Genomic DNA, 19,804 nt, shown 5'->3' with positions numbered 1-19,804 from the left:
TGGGATCCATCCAAAGCTGGCGTTGCAGCCCCGTCTCTTCCTGCTGCTTCTCTGGAGGCCTTCATTGTCTTGTTTGCCTTTTTATTCAAATCTGACCATTTTTCATGCGTCCAAATCAGATTTTACAAATCATAAACAGGATGACATTCTAATAATCATTCACTTTACAAAAAGATTTACCATAGTTCATTTGTAACGTAAAGGAACTCTTCTGGCTTAGCAACATACATCTTTCACGTCACTTTGAATCAGGGTAGTTGTCATTAATATTGTGGATTTCTTTCCTAACGGTTTTTTGTTTGTTTGTTTTTATTCTAAAGATAATCACAATTACGGTAAAGAAAAGCCAAGATAACCCCTAAAGTTGATAATACTGGCTATACAGTTCCTTCCAGTTTTTCCTTCTGCATATAGTTTACTTATTTGTGTTTCAGTTCCATGTTTTTATTTTTTCTTTGACTTAATATATCTTTACTTTGTACCCAGCTTTTGCCAAGTAGTTATCATAATATTTAGTAGTTGGAAGAAACAGAAAAAGGAATACATCTCTCGTGATCTCCACACACTCCCAGCAAGTTACAGAGCAAGTCATCCCACTGGTTGCTTTCCTCGTCTGCATGTGAGGCTGAAGATCTCACATTTAGTGTTCAGGGTGAGGAACAAGGCTATGCAGCCACTTCGGAGCGTAGCTACTGAAGTTACAGGTTCCTTAATCGCCAGGAGAAGCATCTAAGTCAGATTAGAGTTGCTTCCCTGGGTCCAAGCACATAGCCACTGTGGACCAGGCTAGTACCATTCAGGATGCCTTATACTTTTGCATTTTTTTAGGCAGACATGTCTTAAACACCTGCTATAAGCTGGCTTTGTGCAAGGAAACAAACATGAAGAGACATGGCTACATAGATAGCAGTTAAAGTCAACTGTGGGAGGGGCTGTGCCAGCTGTAGTCATACGGTGTAATGGCAACATGGAAAGGGGGCAGTTAACACCACTGGCCAGGGTCAGGACCCTCGTGCGGAGAATAAGCTAGAAAGGTGATCCAGAGAGGGAGCAACATGATCAAAAGTATGGAGCTGTGAGAAGGATGTGGCATGTTTGGGAGTAGAAACTCTTCAGAGCATAGGTTGGTGAACCAGCCTGTATACTGCCATGTAGCCTGCTGGCTGCTCTTGCATGGTATGTGAGCTAAGAAGGGTTTCTATGTTTTTAATTGTCGAAAAAATACTATTTCATGACACATGAAAATTATGTGGAATTCAGAATGCAGCATCCATAAGTAAAGCTTTATTGGTCTACATATTGTCTATGGCTGCTTTTGCACTATAAGTGCAGAGTTCATTAGTTGTGACAGAGGCCATATGTGGCACTGTCATCGCTATGCATTGCTGTTCAGTGCATTACAAATAGCGGTGACACAATTATAACTTGATAGTGTTTCCAGTGCCCCGTGTGTCAGCATACCATAGCATTTTATTCATTCCTTATTACCAATACCTACTTATGTCAAAACGAGAAGAAAAATAATGGACTTCGAATGGCATGTTTTTAGGGCACAGTGGAATGTGGATTATTTTGTTTCCAAATTACATGGCAAAGCTATCTTTAATTGAAAAAAAAGCTGTGCCAGAAGAATCTGTCAACATTACCAGATTAAGCAGTCGTCACAATATTCCCAACTCAGGCAAAGGTCAGAAAAATTAGAAAATTTTAAAAAGACTTTCATCAAAACAATTTCTCAACAAAAGTAATGAGGCTACAACTGAAGTAACTGGCTCATTTGTTAGCTGAGCGAGGAAAGCCACGTAATGATACGGGATCGTTTAAATTTTGTTCATTACAGCAGCTGAAGAAGTGTGTTCGGAGGAAGTGCGTTAGCCTTTCAGCAAGAACAATTTCTCAAAATGTTGAGGTCATTGGGAGCAACATCAATAGTCAATTAAAAAACAAGGCAAATGATATCGTGTGGTCTTCCTTTGTCCTTAGTCAATCAACTGATGCTGCTGTTACTGTTCAGTTATTTATCGACAGAGTCACCACCACTTAGAAGTGACTGAAGAATTAGCCTTTATGAATAGTCTACTTAAAACAACTATAGCTGAGACTATTTTCGAAAAAGTTAAGGAAACTAATTCAGTACAACCCGAAGTATAATCTGCTGCTGTTTCTTATGACTGATCATGGTACGAATATGTTTGGAGCAGGAAAAGATTTCATCAGACAAGTTTACGAAGCTTATGAAAATGTAAGGTGTTTAAAGCCTGCAGTTATTCATTGTATTGTTCATCAGCAGTTACCTCGCAGAAAATATTTGAATCTATCTTGTGTTAATGAACCATTAGGATCAGTGCTAAACTTCACTTTCTCCTGTGGACTTAACTCCATGAGTTTTTGTCAGACATCAGAAACTGAATACTCCGACATGCCCTTACTACACGAGTTTGGTGGCTTAGCAATGATAAAGTTTTCTTGTAATTCTTTGAGTTCAGGGCTGAGATGGGAATTTTTCCAAATGAGAAGAATTATTCTCAACTGCTGTATGACGAATGACTTTGGAAATTAGTTTTTGCTGCAGACTTCATAATGTTTTTAATGAATTCACCCTAAAATTACAAGGCAAAACATTGCTTATGTGCAAACCTTCTATTGCAGTAAAGTCATTTTAACTAACATTTGAATCGTAAGTCATGTCAAGCTGCCTTATACACTTCCTACGCTGTCAAAAGTGAAAACAGGTGAGATCTCCATTCCTACATGGCTTTACTGTGGAGATGGTTTCCACACCGAACCATCCTAGCAGTGATTTTGCATCCCCGTAGGGATTGGAAGGACATTGCAGTATTTCAAAACCCATTTACCTGTGCCACTAAGGGGTTTACACCGGACCTTCAATTGGAAGTGATTTAAAGGCAAATGTAAATGTCTTCTAAGAGACAAATATGCTCAGTTAAAATCATGTTTGTGAAATGATAACTATTTGGCAGTGCCTAGTTATGTAAAAGACATTTGCAAAGATGAAATATGTAAAATCTTACTACAGAATTAGCCCTAAGATGAACATTTGTAATTTTGATGAAAGGGAACCTCAACCTGACAAATGTTATCTCCTCCAATCCATTCTTATTAGTAGCCCTGTATCACCAAATTGTAGCCAATTATCATACTTTGAATTTCATCAATAAAAAATTTGTGGAAATTTGTTTTTTCTCTCATTATATAAGTACCTACATAATATCCTCGATTTGGCCTCTTGGCCAAATACATCTGGTCCTTTACAGAAAAAGTTTTTTGACCCTGCCCTAGAATTTATGTTGTCATTGGGGAGGGGAGCAGGTCAGTGGCAGCGGTCAGAGTGAGGCCGTGCTAAACACTGTTCTGGAAGCAGCGGGGAGCTAGCTCCAGATTAAAACATCAGCTACTTTATCCCCATTGCATCTAAACTTGACGTTTTCCTGTCAGCCATCTGTAATGCTTTTCCGTTTACTCAGTTTGTTCACATAGTCCTCACGCTCCTCCCCAGGAGAGAGTAGAACTCTCAGACCGACAAATCTAAGTAAGACAACTTGGAATAGGATTTAAAGTTAAGCTGGAAGTTGAGCTGGTAGCAGTTTAGCACTTGATTTGACACCTCCTTCAGAGCGATGTGATTTACTGAATTGTTAATCCCCTCTGTGTCATCACTGTTGGCTTTAGTGGGGCAATTGATTGAATCTAGATTTCGAGTAGCCTGATTTTTGCTGTATTTTAGCATTTCGGAAAATAGTAAATGTTGAAAATCTTTGATTTTTTAAAAAACTGGGTGCACTTACTGGATTTTAAAAGTTTTTAGAGAAGTATTAGTAGTTTTGTAAAGTGGTTTAGCAGTAAAATATGCTATGATGCTATCTGTAAAAATACTGGGGAAAAAGTTTACCAAAAGGCTAATAACATTATTAATGGTGGGATGAAGGGTAATTTTTCCCTTTTCTCCATTTTCCAAATTTTTTATAAGTGGGCATGTTACTTTGATAGTACTCTTTTATAAGTAAACCATTAATAGTGTAATGAACGTGATGTCCTGAAAAGGAGTGAAAGATGGTTTTGATTTAAAGTCAGACCCCAGTGGGGCAATTATGAAGGCACTGCTCCTCAGTCAAGGTGCAGCTCTGACCAACTGCAGTGTCCCTCCAAGCTTCACCGAGTCCTTCTGCTGGTCAAAGGTGTGGCTTTCTCTGACAGACTCATTCCTCGGGCCTGAATGGTTTCTTGACTCACCCTGGCCACAGTAGGTCACCAACGCCTCTCAATTCAAAGCTAGTCTAGGTTCATTGACTTTTATCCTTGAGAGCGGGTATTCCTGAGGGAAGGGAGTGTAAAGAATTAGTCCTATGGCGCTGTGCCCTCCCCAGATCGTGGAGGAGGAGAGAAGGTGGTTGGCGAGTCTTCCCTTCTTGGTCGGACCCCAGGGCTTCTTGGGTTTCCTTAGAGCTGGTTGAATTGAACAGTGAATCTCAACCTGTTTCTTTGATCTTGTGCTCTTAAATCTTTAAAATGGAAAGATGGATTGGAGATTAATAGTTGCGCATTTCCACTGAAAATTCTTTTCATTTCAATCTATGAAAATAGAAAAGAGTGATTCCTAAGTCGTTTTCTCCTGGACACTGCATTGCCCATTCGCGCAAGATTGGAGTGGGAGAGGGAACGTGGCAAATTCTAACCAGTTTGCTTCCTGGGTAGTGAATGGTAAATTCCATTAATGGCTTACGCAGAAGGTTAGAAATTTCTCTCATCTGCTTATAGTTGGTTGAAAGGGGGCGCTCTGCTTGTCTAGATTTGGTCATTTGGCCCTGTCACGAGGGGCCTTTCTGCAGGGCAGTCTGCTCTATCGGCTGAGTGACAGGTTTCCTGCATCGTAGTGCTTTTCACAAGGAAATAGAATTGGGCTTCCAGCTGTCAATCAACGTTCTTCCTGCTGGCAGCATCGTGAAACTTGGTATTGTTTTGTGGACTTCGTTCTTTCTGTAACATTTTCATTTCTTGTTATAGTCATTCAGCTGAGTTGGTCTTGAGTTTTTACATGCTTGCTATCAAGGACTATAATTTAATAGTAGAGAAGTACACGTTACTAATGCGCAGTACAGGGTAAGGGCTATAAGAAATGTCTAGAGAGTGCTGTAAAAACTTAGAGATGATACCTTTTAGCTGGGGGCAAGGACAGGAGGGAAAGGAAGAGGCTAAGGAAGGCTTCATGGAGGTGGTGGCATCAGAAGATTCATATTGAATTTAACCTTGAAAGGTTTCTACAGGTAAGGAAGGGACAATGAGCAAAGGCAGGGAGGGAAGTTAAAGCTCTATTTGTAAGACACCAAGGACTCCAGCTGAAATGGAGAGGAATCCAGGGAAATGAGGCTAGACAAGTATACTGGGCCAGACGGGTAGGGCCCAAAATGCCAGGCTGAACAGTTAGCGTTTATCAGTGACTACCGGGGAAACCCGAAGGCTTTGGAGGGGGTAAGAATTAAATTTGGGCTCTAGGAAGAATAGCACTACGCAGCGTAAATTGTATGGGAGAGGCCGGAAGCAAGATCAGTTTATTAAAAGGAACTAAGTCCCTGGCCTGTGGCAGTGGGAATGGAAGTGAAGAGGCTTAAAATGAGGTAATCTATTGCCTCTGTGTCTGTCCCTGGGACGGCTGGAGCCCTTGTGGAGCCCTGGCATCTGCATGCGGCACTATGGACATGGCTGTCCCAAGGAAGCAGGCTCGCCAGGACCCTTTTTTCCCCACGAGGACATATTTCACTTTATCTGATGTCCTGTGTTTTAATCTGACAATCCTAACCACTCCTCATCTCTGCTTCTGGCCCTGAGTTCAGCTTCCTCCTCTCCCATTTCCCACCTCTTCCCTCCTGAGTTACTCTCCTGGTTGGTCCAGAGTCGGGTAGAATATGTGCTGCCCAGGAGAGCTTAGTTTGGAGGAAGGGTGTCTCAATTCAGCGCCGGGCTTTAGTACCTATGTACAGCATGAGGCACAGCTTTCTGTCGAAGCAGACAGGGAGGCAGGAAGAAAGCCCTTACATTCCGATGCCAGAGGGGACAGGAGAGCATCCGGCTCTAGGGAGCCTTTCAGGTGTCTGCCTGGTGTCTCAGAATATACTTGGGTCTGGGAGATGATACTCCTGAACTTGGCTCCTCCCACACCTCACCCCATCCTCATTTCCCCTTCTCAACTCCTCTCCTACGTCACCCATGTCCCACAAAGGTACTTGGAGCTCTTGGACCCAGACAGACTTTCTAAGGTCATACTGTTCCCTTTGCCTAAAACACCCTTCCCACATTCTGTCCCGCCAGCGCCGCTCCTTCCCTGGCCCCAGCCCGGCCTAAGTGTCCTTACTCTGGGTTCCCAGAGAACACCCTGAGCAAACCTCCCTCATGACTTTTTCCACACTTGATTGGTTCCGCCTGTTACTTGTGTGTCTCCTTGGAAACGCAGGCTCTCTCTGGACAAGGAGCTCCTTCATCAGTGCCCTCAGTGCTCATCACCATGCCTGCACCTAGTAGGTGCTCCATAAGTATGTGCTAAATGGACAGTAGGACTCTGGAAGCTTCACTGCCCCTTAAAGCCCTATTTGTGTTCCTCAGGGAGCACCAGCCCCAGCCCCCTACCCAGCCCACACACCTGGACACTTCTCCACACTTCAAGGCTGGGAGGCTTTTCAGCACTTTTTATTAGCATAAAAGAAAACTTACTTGGAAAGTCTCAGCCCTGGACTTAACTGTCCCCTCACCTTTCATATGCCCAGACTAGTAAGGCCCTGAGTATCCTGGCAGGAGCCAGAGACGTGGACCTTACTGTCCCGTGTCCTCTGTCCCGTGTCCTCCAGCTCCAGGCACTGCTCTAAGCCCAGACAGTAGCTTCAGGTCACAATGTTGCTCCTTCCACACTTCCTTCTGCACACGGCCTTCCGTGCCTTCTAGAACCATCCTCGCTGGCATTCACCTGCATTGTTAGGGCATGAGAAAGTGAATAGAGAGAACTATGCTCCCCGCCTGACCCCAAATCTAAGAAACCCTCCACTTGGACACACACAGTGAACAAAAACAGGTGGACGGTATGGTTTGTAAGTGGGTAAGCGGGTCTGGGGCCCTCCACCGGGTAATGCATGGGAGAGGAGCTTTGGGGGTGTCTTGGCTGTTACATACAAAGCAGGAGAGAGACGAAAGTTGGGAGGAGGCCAAAAAGACAGAACCTCCAAGCCCCCAGGTTAGGGTGCAGATAGTCCCAGCTGCTGCAGGTAGGTACTCATTTGAGAAGATGGGGGACAGGCAAGGCTGAGACAATATGAGCTCCTTCCCCAACCTACCTGGGTAGTGCTAGGAAATGGCTCTGGGGGGAGGCAGGCAGACAGGAACCATCTGAGTCAGTCCAGAGGGATGTCACCTGGACTTTCAGTTCCAAAGCAGCAGCCTCCCTGGCCCTCAGCCTGGAGCCCCAGTCCTGCAGGACAGGTGGGGCCTGCAGGAAGTGAGGGAGGCTCCTCATGCTCTATGCAGCTCTTTGTCTGAGCAAGCCCAGGGAGGGCTCAGAGAACCAGGCTACGGATAAGCCCCCTCTGGTCACCATGGCAGACAGCTGACCGCTGAGGACCCTGTGATCTGCAGCTCCTTCGGGCCGGCTTAGGACCTGGGGATTGGGAAAGAGCCACGGGCTGGGGTCCAGCCTTAGCTCTGGGCCTCTTCTGGTGTCCCAAGGAAACTAGCACCCCAGAGCAGGGCCCTCAGGGGACTTGGTAGCTAACTTTTTGCTGGGAAACGAGGGGTTTCACTCCGCGCTCCCGGCCCACCCAACGCGGGGCCATCCCTGCAGGTACCTAAAGGAGTTCCGCACAGAGCAGTGCCCACTCTTCGTGCAACACAAATGCACCCAGCATCGGCCCTACACCTGCTTCCACTGGCACTTCGTGAACCAGCGACGACGCCGGTCCATCCGCCGTCGGGACGGCACGTTCAACTACAGCCCCGACGTCTACTGCACCAAGTACGACGAGGCCACAGGCCTCTGCCCGGAGGGCGACGAGTGAGTGCCCCCAACCCAGCCTGCCCTCAGAGGAGCCCTGTGTCTCCTGGGTCAGTTGCCCTCAGAGTAGGCCAGGCGGAATCTGAGAAGCCAGCCCGAGGCTGCTTTTGGGGGAGGCTGCCTGCAGCCTGGTCTACCTTCCTATGGCCTGGACCTGGGCTCTGGGGGAGGCCCCTTCTCCTTTCTCCACTTTTGAGAAACCCTACACAGGCCTTCTGCTAAGCCTCAGGGCCACGTCTGCACTAAAGTGGCTTCCTGGGCCTTCCGTCATGGTCCCCTGCAAGTCACAAGAACCCTCTGAGGCCTGCCACCACCCACACCATCCCCTGCAGTTCCCAACGAGGCTGGCTGTTGAGAGACAGAGCTCCTCCAGTCTCCCATTTTGCTGACCCTAAATAGTTTACCACAACACCCTGTGATGAGACAGGGCACAACGCAAACAAACAAGGAGGTGGCAGACTCGGAAACATCACTGAGAGGGGACATCCAGTAACCCTATTTGTCATCTGTTTAAACCTACCTTGCAGAGGTGGTGCTGGGAGGTGCTGCTGGGGCTTCTGCGGGCCCAAGTCACTGAACCACCCCTGCACCAGCACCCCTCTTTCTCACAGAGGTCAAGGCTTGCTGACCCCTCCCCCAGCTTGATGAAGCCCTCAGGGCATGAGGCCTTTTGTCTCTCTCAGAACCCGTGATTTGGGTAGCATTTCTTCTCCCAGGAGTGCTCCTCTCTGGAGCTTCTCTGGGACCGCCCAGGGCCTTGACCGAGTGGCCTTCGAGAGGACTTGCTGAGCAGGCTGAAGTGGGAGTGCCAGGCCCTGTCGGGCCCCCCCCGCAGGCTACTGCCGCAGCGCCCAGCTGGCAACGGCAGAGTAGTCTGTTCCCGCAGCAAGGCTCATTGCGTTCCTCCTCGACCCGCCAGCAGTGGCCCCTCCGGTCGGGGGGAAAGGACAGAGGCTGGCAGTTCAGGCTGCAGGGGACAAAGGTGAGTGACCCCCACTTCCGTGTTTCAGGTGCCCATTCTTGCACAGGACCACAGGGGACACTGAGCGCAGGTACCACCTGCGCTACTACAAAACTGGAATCTGCATCCACGAGACAGACTCAAAAGGCAACTGCACCAAAAACGGCCTGCACTGCGCTTTCGCCCACGGGCCCCATGACCTCCGCTCCCCCGTCTACGACATCAGGTGGGCTGGACGCTGCGCTGGGCTGATGGCTGTGGGCCGGGGTGGGGGCCTGGCTGCTGACACAGTGAGTACCACAGGTGGAGTGCAAGGCTGGCACTCTGGGTCCTTCCGCCTCATGCCCCTTCCCCGCTCCCTGTCTCCTCCTCCCAGGGAGCTCCAGGCCATGGAGGCCTTACAGAACGGCCAGACCACAGTGGAGGGCAGCATAGAGGGTCAGTCGGCTGGCGCTGCGAGCCACGCCATGATAGAGAAAATCCTCAGTGAGGAGCCACGGTGGCAAGGTAAGGGTGGCCACACAGATGGCCAGGCCCCCTCCCACCGGATGTCTGTCCTCACCCCTCTCCTGCCCGTAGCTGCCCTGAGGATTGGCTCACCACCACCTACTGCTTTCTGCACCCCAAGCCACCACCTCTGCTGTGAGGTGCCTGCCCCCTCATCCCACCTGACTTCCAGCCAAGCATAGGCTCGTCATTCGGGGGCACTTCTAGGGGAGTTCCCCCAGACACGCCTTGCCCTGCTCCCATCACCCAGGTGCTCTCCCCACACAGACGCGTACATGTGTTTGCAAACCTCCTACGGGTGCCTTTTTCACCCTGTGAGCTGCGGGTATCTCCAGTGGAGGGTGGCGTCACCTTACTTCTCAACCTCCTGGGTTATCTCAGTCTGGGCGTTGGCCAAAGAGGAGGTGGTCCTGTTCATACCTCTCCTGGAAGCCTCAGCTCCTGGACTCCTGCCCCACCTACCTGACTCCTGCCTCTGGCCCCCTGTGCAGAGACCGCCTACGTGCTGGGGAACTATAAGACGGAGCCGTGCAAGAAGCCCCCGCGGCTCTGCCGCCAGGGTTACGCCTGTCCCTACTACCACAACAGCAAGGACCGGCGGCGGAGCCCCCGGAAACACAAATACAGGTCTTCTGGCCCAGGCAGGCCGGCCGTGGGCGGTGGGGCTGGCAGGGATGGGATCACGGCAGGGCAGCTTCCCCTGTGCACTCAGGGAGGCAGGGAGGCCAGCCTGAGGATTCCAGGATGGCCGGGTGCAAGGGGTGGGGGGTAGTCAGGATGGCTGAATGATGGGGAGCCTGCCGGGATCCTCTGCCACGTGAAACGAGGGTCTGGCAGTCTCTGAGACCCCTTCGGTTCTGATGCAGAGGGGCATCTGCCAGGGCTGGGCCGTGGCGGGGGCGTGTGCTGGTGGCTGCAGCCTGGCTCGCCTTGGCCTGCACGGTGCTTGATGGGAGGCCCCGGCTGAGGGAGTAAACCCGTGTCCTTCTCAGCGGTGCAGCCAGGCTGGGCCAGAGCAGCAGAGCCTGGCTTCTGGCCCCTTGAGGCGGGGAGACCAGAGAGGGGCCCTGAACAGGGATCGAGCTGGCATCCCCCAAACCCTAATCTGTCCCTCTTGCGTCCGTCTGACCCACCCTCTCGTTGGACCAGGTCGTCTCCATGTCCTAACGTAAAACACGGGGACGAGTGGGGAGACCCCGGCAAGTGCGAGAGCGGAGACGCCTGCCAGTACTGCCACACCCGCACGGAGCAGCAGTTCCACCCGGAGGTGGGCTCGAGCAGGGGCAGCAGGCGCCGGGTCCTTCGAGGGTGTGGGCTGCTCGATTTATCCTCTGGGAAGCAAGGGGAAAGGGAGGGAGGGTCTGAGCAGATGCTGGCAGAACCCCCCGACTCCATCCTGGGAGAGGGATTTGTAGCCACAAGACCCCCAAGAAGCAGTGCCTAAAAGGAGCCCCGCACCTCGATTTGGCATCTTCCTGTGTTCTGAGCCCACACTCCCCAAGTAGCCCTGTGCTCCCAGCTTGTTTCCCCTGGGCCTCCTGACAGGGAGGGCGTGGCCTGGGCCTGGGGACCTGGCCATCCTGGGCTTTGCACTACTCATGGGGCTTATAATCCAGTGATATCAGGATTTAAAAAATAAGAAAGCCCCTAACAGTTGTCCTGTTCCGGACCAGAACCTAAGGTGTGAGCAGCCTCCCTGATGCAGTTCCCCAGCCCGCCGGCCCCACTGCGTGGCCCTGAGCCATATCAGTGTGCCAAGATCTTGTGTAGTTGCCCAGTTGCATGGAGGCCAGGATACCCTGAGATGGACATGTGGACAGAGCCTACCTTATGTGAGCTGCAGACAGAAGGGTGGAAAGTCAGGCCCAGCATAGACCCCAACCCAGGGTGCCCCGGGGTAAGCGGGTGCTACTTGTGATCTTGGCTCCCTGAACACCCAGAGGCACATAAAGAGGTCACAGCCCTGGCCAAGACCCCGAGCACAGAGCAGCATGGAGAAGATCCCTTTGAGAGCTGTGTCAGGGCTGGTTGGATCTTTGACCCCAGAGGGGAGGTGTCCTTGGTGCAGGACAATTTCCTTATCTATAAAGAGTGTCAGTTTAAGAAGCTGATAGGGAGAGACTTAGAGAAGTGGCATGGAACAGGGAGGGGAGAGAGATTGATAAGCTAACTCACCCATCTGAAGACACCCATGCCTGACTGTCCCTCTCAGCCCAAGCCTGACCCACCTCTGCTTTGCTCTGTCCCTCCAGATCTATAAATCCACCAAGTGCAACGACATGCAGCAGTCAGGCAGCTGTCCCCGAGGACCTTTCTGCGCCTTCGCCCACGTAGAACGTATGCTGCCCCCATCGCCCTGAGCAGAGCCCGCTCCATCCTAGGGCAGGGGATGGCCCCTGCCTGCCTGCCAGCCAGCAGGGGGCCCTGTCCCCACTGGAAGTTCCATTCCCTACCCCACCTTGCCTCTCTGGAGCTGGCCTCAAAGCCCTGGAGTTTCCAAGGTCGTGAGACAGAACAGGGACTGTGCCCCTGTCAGGCATTCATAGTCCCAGGCAGGGGGCACCCCCTCCAGAGCCCACTAGGCAGATCCTAGCAGCCACCCCGTGCTGTACCCACGGCAGACATCACTAATCGAATGTGGCACTCTGCCCTGCTGAGCCCTGCTGAGAGCAGAGCTGTCCAGTCAAAATATAATGCAACCCCCTCATGTCATTTTAGATATTCTAGTAACTACATTTTTAAAAACCAAAAGAAACAAATTAGTTTTGACTCATTATAAAGTATTATTTCAAAAATAATTCATATAAAAATCATCAAGACTTTTACTTTTTTTTCCCACATAGTATCTAATGTGTATTTGAATAGCTGTTACACATTTTGATTCAGAGCAGCCACGCCCCTAGTGCTCACCAGCTGCACGTGGCTTGTGGCCACCGTGTTGGACAGCGCAGCTCGATTCTCCACATTGCAGTCCAGACCCCACTGCCGATCTTGGAGATGGAGCTCGGGTTACAACCTGTGTCCACCCCGAGCCAGTGCTCTGGCTGCCCTTAACCCCTTCCCAGGCTCAGGCCTTCTCTGTGGGAGGGGAGTGAGCACTGAGTACACTGAGGCTCCTGGGAAGGGCTAAGCGTATTCTTGGCACAGAGGTCCCCAGCCTTGGGCACCGTGACCGCTGATGAGGCAGCACAAAGAAGTGATTCGCATCTCAGCTTTGGAGTCACGCGGATTGGAGTTCAGATCCCAGCCTTTCTGTGTCCTAGCTCTGTCACCTTGGGAGATTTACTTTGCTTCTCTGAGCCTCAGTTTCCTTATCTGTGAAATGGAGACCACAATATTACTTATGTCTTCCAGTCATTGTGAAGATTCAGTTAATACAAATTGCCTGGGACCTAGTAAGTGCTCAGGATCTTATACTCATAGAAATGAGGTAGGAGCCTTCCCTTTCTGTCCGGGGGGTGCATGGTCTCCTTTGAAGGAGACCTAGCTGCAGTGCTGGCTCAGGGCTTGCTGACACTGTGCCCGTCTCTTTGCAGAACCGCCCCTCAGTGATGACCCGCAGCCTTCCTCAGCTGTGTCCAGCCCCACCCAGTCGGGTCCCGTCTTGTACATGCCATCTGCTGCCGGAGACTCGGTGCCCGTGAGCCCCTCCAGCCCACATGCCCCTGACCTCAGTGCTGTACGTGCCTGTCGCGGGGGGGCGGGGTAGCCACCATGCCTGCCTGGGAGCCAACACCTACCTCTCATGTCCCCACCCCGTCTCAGCCTGTGCTTGGGGAAGAGGCCCCGGTGTCTGGCCTCAGGCCAAGGGGTTCTGCCCTTTTAACCCCAGGGTTCCTTTTTCTGTCAAAAGCTGGTGAGGGGTGGGGGATGGGGGTAGCGCCCCCAGAGCCTGCATCGGCCAGCCTGGGTAGAGCTGGTAGAAGGCACAAAGCCTTCTGTCACTCACCTCACATGCACACGACTTTCTCATGAGGTTCTGGGTCCCCTGGGTGGTCGTCGCTACCCATTGGCAGATGAAAATGGAACCGAGCCCCTTGCTAAAGAAGCTCCCTCTGAGGGAGGGTTGGGGGACGCCGCGGCCCAGCCTGCGTTTGCCCACCAGCCCACTCCCTTCTTCTCTGCAGCTCCTCTGTAGAAACAGCAGTCTAGGCAGCCCCTCTAACCTCTGTGGCTCCCCCCCGGGCTCCATCAGGAAGCCCCCGAACCTGGAAGGCATTGTCTTCCCTGGGGAGTCCGGCCTCGCCCCTGTCAGCTATAAGAAGGCTCCTGGCTTCGAGAGAGAAGACCAGGTGGGAGCCGAGTTCCTGAAAAATTTCAAGTGCCAGGTAAGGGACGAGAGGGGCAGCCCAGTGAGGTTAGCCTTCTCCATGGAGGGCTGGCCTGGCCTGGCTTTGGGCAGTATGACTAAGAGCTAGGAGGCCCATGTCCTCAGCCTCTTCAAGACTGAGCAGAGTGAGTAAGGTCCTCCCATTCTACAGATGAGGACAGGAAGCCTAGGGAGGCTCCGTGCCTCACCCAGCGTCGCTGAGCCCAGGCAGGGATTCCTGCCTTGGTCTTCTGAACCCATATCCGGTCTTTTCCCTGCTCTGTGCTGCCTCAGTGGAGTGGCAGGGCCTTGGGCAGCGGGACAGAGGGGTCCCTAATGACCTTATCTGAGGCTTGGTGTCACTTGGGAGGAGAGGAGCAGCTCGCCTGGTTCCGAGGGGAGGGAAAGGAGCAGGGGCACGGAGGGAGAACGGGGCATGCGTGCAAAGGGGGTTTGCACGACAGGTGTCTGCAGCCTTAGTGAGCCATGGCAGGTTGATGCTTGGGAGGACTCCTGGACTTGGGGCCCCTCCCTGGCACTACGTTCATCTCATGCTCCCCGACCTTTCTCTCTCAGGCCAAGTTAAAACCCCACTCACTAGAGCCCAGGAGTCAAGAGCAGCCTCTGCTTCAGCCCAAACAGGTATTGAGCTCTCAGCCCCCTTCTGGCACCTGCTGTGGTTGGGACAGACCCAAAACCCCAGAAGGCTGCAGGGAGAGGGAGGCACTGCTTTCTCAACAAGCCGAGGTCAGGACTCAGGTGGGACCCGACCCCCAAATCCAGAGAGGGTGGGGTCAGGCCCTGGAGCCCCTCACCTCCTGGACTCACTCATCAGTCAGTCAAAAAATACTGACTGAGCATCTATACTGTGCCAGGCCCTCGACTCACTTCTCCCTCCCCCATGCGGACTTTGGGGGTAAGTGGGCCCTGCAGCCTCCAAGCCACACCCCTCCAACTCAGTCTCTCAGCAAGGTGTCAAGTGGGTGGGGCCCCGTCTGGGCCTGAGGGTAACCACATGAGGGCCGGGATGCCCCATTTCTCTCTGCCTCCCTTAGCCCTCGCCTCCAGCCCCTGGCCACAGCCTCCTGGGCGGGCATCCCATTGCCTCTCCTCACTCTCTCGTTGCAGGACATGCTGGCCATCCTCCCCGTGGGCAGCCCCCTGACCTCAAGCATCTCTTCTAGTATCACCTCTAGCCTGGCAGCTACTCCCCCTAGCCCCGCTGGCACCAGCAGTGTCCCCGGCATGAACGCAAACGCTCTGCCCTTCTACCCCACCAGCGACACAGTAGAGTCGGTCATAGGTAATCAGGCCGTTTCTGTTGCCAAGTCCAGGAGAGGGTCTGGAGTCAGAGATACTAGGTCTCCGGAGTGACTCTCAGACCAGCATGCTGGTCACCTTAGACATCTGATTGGGGGTCAGCGGGTGGGCGCTCGGGGGCTTTGAGCTAAAGGGAAAATGAGCTCAGGGTCTAGAGCCGACTAGCCCTTAGAGCGGATTAGAAGTGGCCTCTCTTCCTGGGCGAGCATGGTGCCATTTCGTGTGTGTCATTCGGCCCCCTTCCTCTCACTGGGTTTCCTTGTGCAGTGAACGACCCGCACAGCTGTCCTCAGAGTCCCTGCTCTTTCCTTTCAGCAGTCATTCATGGGCTCCACCCTGTGCCAGGTCCTGTCACAGGCACTGGGGTTACAGGCATGGAGACTTGCTTTTCTTGCCTTCGAGGAGGGACACTGTTCCTACCCTCCCGGTCCAGTTCAACAGAGTGCAGTGGCACTTGTCCAGCACCATGCATCGGCCACTGAGGGCCCAGAGATGAGCCTGCCTTCCGCGGGAGACATAACAGCAGGAGACAAGACCTCTGTCAGAGTAGGAACCCTGGATTAGGACTCGATTCCCCTGGGGTATCCAGAAAGGCTTCAGAATGGAGAGCCATTTGAGCCGGACAGGGCTAGGCAGACAGTGTCAGGGGTCGGTGTGACAGGAGCAGCTCGATCACAGGCAGAGGCCCCAGAGAGGACAGGTCATGTGGGACTTGATCACGAAGGTGAGGCAGGGACAGGAGATGAGATAGTAGAGAGCAGGTGGGTCTAAGAGGCGAGGCCTCGAACCTCAGGGTCGTGTGGGCCCTCAGGAGGCCGGGAGGCTCATGCTCTGATGGCTCTGTCCCTAGAGTCTGCCCTGGATGACCTGGACCTGAACGAGTTTGGGGTGGCCGCCCTAGAGAAGACTTTCGATAACAGCTCGGTGCCCCACCCAGGCAGCATCACAATTGGTACTGGCCGCAGGTGGGCGGGTGGCGTGCGAGGGCTCCGAGGCTCCCCTGCCCTCACTCACCCGCCCTCCCGGCCTCTCTTGCAGGTGGCAGTTTGCTGCAGAGCTCTGCGCCCGTGAACATCCCTGGCTCCTTGGGCAGCTCTGCCTCCTTCCACTCAGCATCGCCGTCCCCTCCTGTTAGCCTCTCCTCACACTTCCTGCAGCAGCCCCAGGCCCACCTGAGCCAGTCAGAAAACACATTTTTGGGGACCTCAGCATCACACGGATCTTTGGGTAAGAAGGGGTGTGGCTCCCTGAGACCCGGGACAGGACCCAGGCGTTGGAAGGTGCCTTTGGCTGCTTTGGCATGGCTGGAGGCCGTGCAGCGTGGAGGGCAGAGTAGGGGCTCTGGGGCTGGAGGGGAGTCAGGTCCCTGCCCCGCCACCCCCTTAGCTGTGTGGTCCGGTTGAGTGACTTGGTCTCTCTGCCTTAGTTTCTTTTGCTGTAAAATGGATATAAGGACACGCATCTCACGAGGTGGTTGTGAGGCTTGAACAAATTAACTTGAGGGAAGTACTGGGCACAGGGCCACTGCACATACTAAGAGGCAGTGTCCTCGGAGCCACCACGGCCGAGTTCTGTTCTTCACACCAGCGGCAGTTCCGCAGAGGCCCTTGGAGCTCCCGGAGGTGGACTCACCACAGCCAGGTTCGCAGGAGGCCAAGGGAGCGGTCTGAACAGGTTCAGCCCAGGCTCAGGTGGCCTTCCTGGCAGGCAGGGGCACCAGGGAGATCCAGCTCCAGCCCCGAAGGCCGCTGGCTGAACACAGAACTAGAACGATGCGGACTGAGGGTGCTGGAGGGCACATCGGGGCACAGCGGTTAGTCGTGTGGCGTGCAGACCCGTAGGCTCCGCTCCCACGTGCAGGCCCCTCGGCTTCGCGTGTGTGGGGCCGGCGTGTGTGTTCGCTGAGCTAACAGACTTAAACGCGTTGTAAAGCCTAGCGCCCACCCTGCCACCCCTCGCCGCGGCTGCTGCTCTCACCTCCCTTCCCCCAGCAGCTATTCAGGGAGCTCAGAAATCCCCACCCTGAGGCTGCTGGGCGTCCTGGTCACACCGAGCCACCGAGCTGCCCTTTGGGCCTTTCCCTAACGTCGCTCCGGAGATCAGGGCAGCACACTGCTTTCTGAGCACCGTTCCAGTGTGAAAGTGTTGACGCTGTCAGCCTCAGATGCTTGGTGGCATACTTGTCTGACTCGTTCCACGTTCTGGAGGCGTCTCGACTGCAGCCCTGCTTACTGGCCACCAGCCATTCCTTCCCCATGCAGTGACTGAGCAGTGTTATAGGCACGCTGTGAGCTCAGCGGTCCCTGCGGGCATGTAGCTGTGGCCTCCGGGGGAGGCAGAGGTGACAGACATTAGGTCATAGAGACTGGCACTGCTGTGTGCCATCAAAGGGCCGGGGTTCAGAATAACAGATGTGGTCGAGAGGGCCCTGGGGAGGTGGCTCCTCTCCAGGAGAGCAAATGCCATGTGCGTATGGAGTGTGGAGGAGAGGTGCCCGGGCAGAGCTTGCTGCTGTCACTGTGTGTCAGTGGTGAGCCCGAGTTCCCGCCTCTGGGACAGGGCAGATAGGCTCAGAGACAGCACACACCACAGACCTCCACCCAGGAGACGTCTGTCGTGTTGTGGGTGCTCTGGTGTTGCTTGGAAGACAGAGTGTTCTATATTCATTTGGTTCTGGAACATCCTGGCTGGATTAGGGGGAAGGGAACCAAGAAAGACGTCATTAGAATAATGCGTGTGGGCAGAACGAGGCCAGAGGAGGACGTGGGTCCCCTCTGGAAGATGGGGCCATGGAGCAGGCGCACGTGGCAGTAGTGAACATCTGTTGGATGAGCGTGCAGCATAGCTTACTGGAAAGAGTAGGCCTTGGGAGTCAGATGCCCCGACTGTACTGGCTCCCCCACTTACCGTTGGTGTGATTCTTGCTGACACATCTTGCCTTCGTTTCCTTGTCATAAAATGATGGGGATAGACCCAGGGGCTCCTTGAGCTCTTCCTGCTCCAGCTCTGCCATCATCTGAGGCTCTGGCCTACGTCATTTCTTCTGCATCTCCCAGGCCTCACATGAGGGCACAAGAAGACTCCCCTCCCTCCAGCCTAAAAGTGAAGTCACAAGCACAAATTGCCACCTTCATAGACCGCTCCCTATGGCATTCCCCAGGTCCCCTGAACCACCCTGTGGCATTGATGGGAACCTCGTTTTACAGATGAGGATGCCGAGACTCAGAACTTAAGTAGCAGCTGATAAGTAGCAGGTGGCACCACAGTAGATGCAACTCAACTGCAGCACCTACATGTTCCTGCAGAATTCTCCAGCCTGACCCTGCCGGAGCCTTGTGTGGCTGCCCCTGGAAGCCCCGGGCGGGACCAGGCAGGGCCCACCAGAGCACTGATGTGCCTCCCTTTCCCGGGGCAGGTCTGAACGGGATGAACAGCAGTATCTGGGAGCATTTTGCCTCTGGAAGCTTCTCCCCAGGCACATCCCCTGCCTTCCTGTCAGGGCCAGGGGCTGCTGAGCTGGCCCGGCTTCGGCAAGAGCTAGATGAAGCAAACAGCACCATCAAGCAGTGGGAGGAATCCTGGAAGCAGGCGAAGCAGGTACTGGGCCCCCACGCCTGCCCTCCCCAGGGCCTGGTGGCATCCACCTTGAGCCCATAGCCAGAGTGGGGGAGGTCGGGGTCCTGGAGAACAGGGCAGAAATTCAGTTTGGTTCTCTCTCCTTGTATAGAAAGACTTGCCTTGACAGTCAGGACCCGGGGGTGGCTGGTGTCCCAGACCTGGAGCTCCCTCTGTGAGCTGCCTGTGTGGTCCGGTCCCACAGCACCACTTGCCTCTCCCCAGAAGCCCTGGTTCTCCAGGGCTCCAGTCCAGGGTTCTAGGTTCTGAGATGGGCCCTCTGCTGGGCCCAGCCCCCTTCCCCGCCCACAGAGGGTCTCTTGCAGGTCCTGAAACCTCTCTTCTCTGCAGGCAGCATCAGCCTCCTCCCTGCCCCCTCCCCAGACCGCTGACCCAGCTCCCCATCAGGCCCCGCTGCAGCCACAGTGACTCATACAGGCTCCTGGAGATACACTCTCAAGGGGCAGGGGGGCAGGGGCAGGGGGCCATCGTGACGAGGTGCTGCGTGTTGGGCCCGCAGGCTTGTGATGCCTGGAAGAAGGAGGCGGAGGAGGCTGGCGAGCGGGCCAGCGCAGCAGGCGCGGAGTGCGAGCTGGCCCGGGAGCAGCGGGACGCGCTGGAGGTGCAGGTGAAGAATCTGCAGGAGGAGCTGGAGCGGCTGCACTCGGGGCCCGAGCCGCAAGCCCTGCCCGCCTTCTCCGACCTGGAGGCCCTCTCGCTGTCCACCCTCTACTCCCTCCAGAAGCAGCTGCGGGCCCACCTGGAGCAAGTGGACAAGGTCAGCCCAGGGTGAGGGAGCCCCGGGTGGGGTGTACAGCGGCCTCAGCCGGTTTGGACTCTGGTGGGTCCACACTGCTCCAGGGATGGCCACCGTCCTTCTGAGAGCCTCTGCCCAGCAGCTGGGCCAAAATGCCGGCCTGCTGGCGAATGTCACTCACTGGGGAGGTGAGCGAGCGGGAGGCAGACGGTCCGTGCCCACTCTGGCACTTTGGAGCTGCGTCAGTCCACCTGAGCCCCGAGTCGCAGCCTGACAGCTCCTCTC

At 53.9% G+C, this 19,804-nt stretch overlaps 1 protein-coding gene across 6 annotated transcripts in view; it reads left to right on the top strand.

The window, feature by feature from the left end:
* Positions 1–19,804, top strand: part of UNK (unkempt family zinc finger) — a 31,306-nt gene that overhangs the window by 8,854 nt on the left and 2,648 nt on the right. For 4 of the 6 annotated variants that reach the window (XM_006912214.3, XM_025047009.1, XM_025047010.1 and 1 more), the window contains 14 exons: positions 7,841–8,050; positions 9,061–9,237; positions 9,388–9,518; positions 10,010–10,145; positions 10,668–10,785; positions 11,771–11,855; positions 13,055–13,197; positions 13,646–13,846; positions 14,404–14,469; positions 14,956–15,130; positions 15,998–16,099; positions 16,186–16,374; positions 18,563–18,744; positions 19,283–19,540. In XM_006912214.3, the coding sequence (XP_006912276.1) occupies positions 7,841–8,050; positions 9,061–9,237; positions 9,388–9,518; positions 10,010–10,145; positions 10,668–10,785; positions 11,771–11,855; positions 13,055–13,197; positions 13,646–13,846; positions 14,404–14,469; positions 14,956–15,130; positions 15,998–16,099; positions 16,186–16,374; positions 18,563–18,744; positions 19,283–19,540 (2,173 nt within the window). Of the gene's footprint in view, positions 1–7,840; positions 8,051–9,060; positions 9,238–9,387; positions 9,519–10,009; positions 10,146–10,667; positions 10,786–11,770; positions 11,856–13,054; positions 13,198–13,645; positions 13,847–14,403; positions 14,470–14,955; positions 15,131–15,997; positions 16,100–16,185; positions 16,375–18,562; positions 18,745–19,113; positions 19,263–19,282; positions 19,541–19,804 lie in introns of those variants that run through there. The other 2 variants (XM_015589697.2, XM_015589698.2) reach the window with 2 other exon arrangements.

Source organism: Pteropus alecto, unplaced genomic scaffold (assembly GCF_000325575.1).
Source record: "Pteropus alecto unplaced genomic scaffold, ASM32557v1 scaffold134, whole genome shotgun sequence".
Classification (NCBI taxonomy): domain Eukaryota; kingdom Metazoa; phylum Chordata; class Mammalia; order Chiroptera; family Pteropodidae; genus Pteropus; species Pteropus alecto.
The sequence above is the reverse complement of the archived record's forward strand: the minus strand, read 5'-3'. Positions and strand labels throughout refer to the sequence as shown.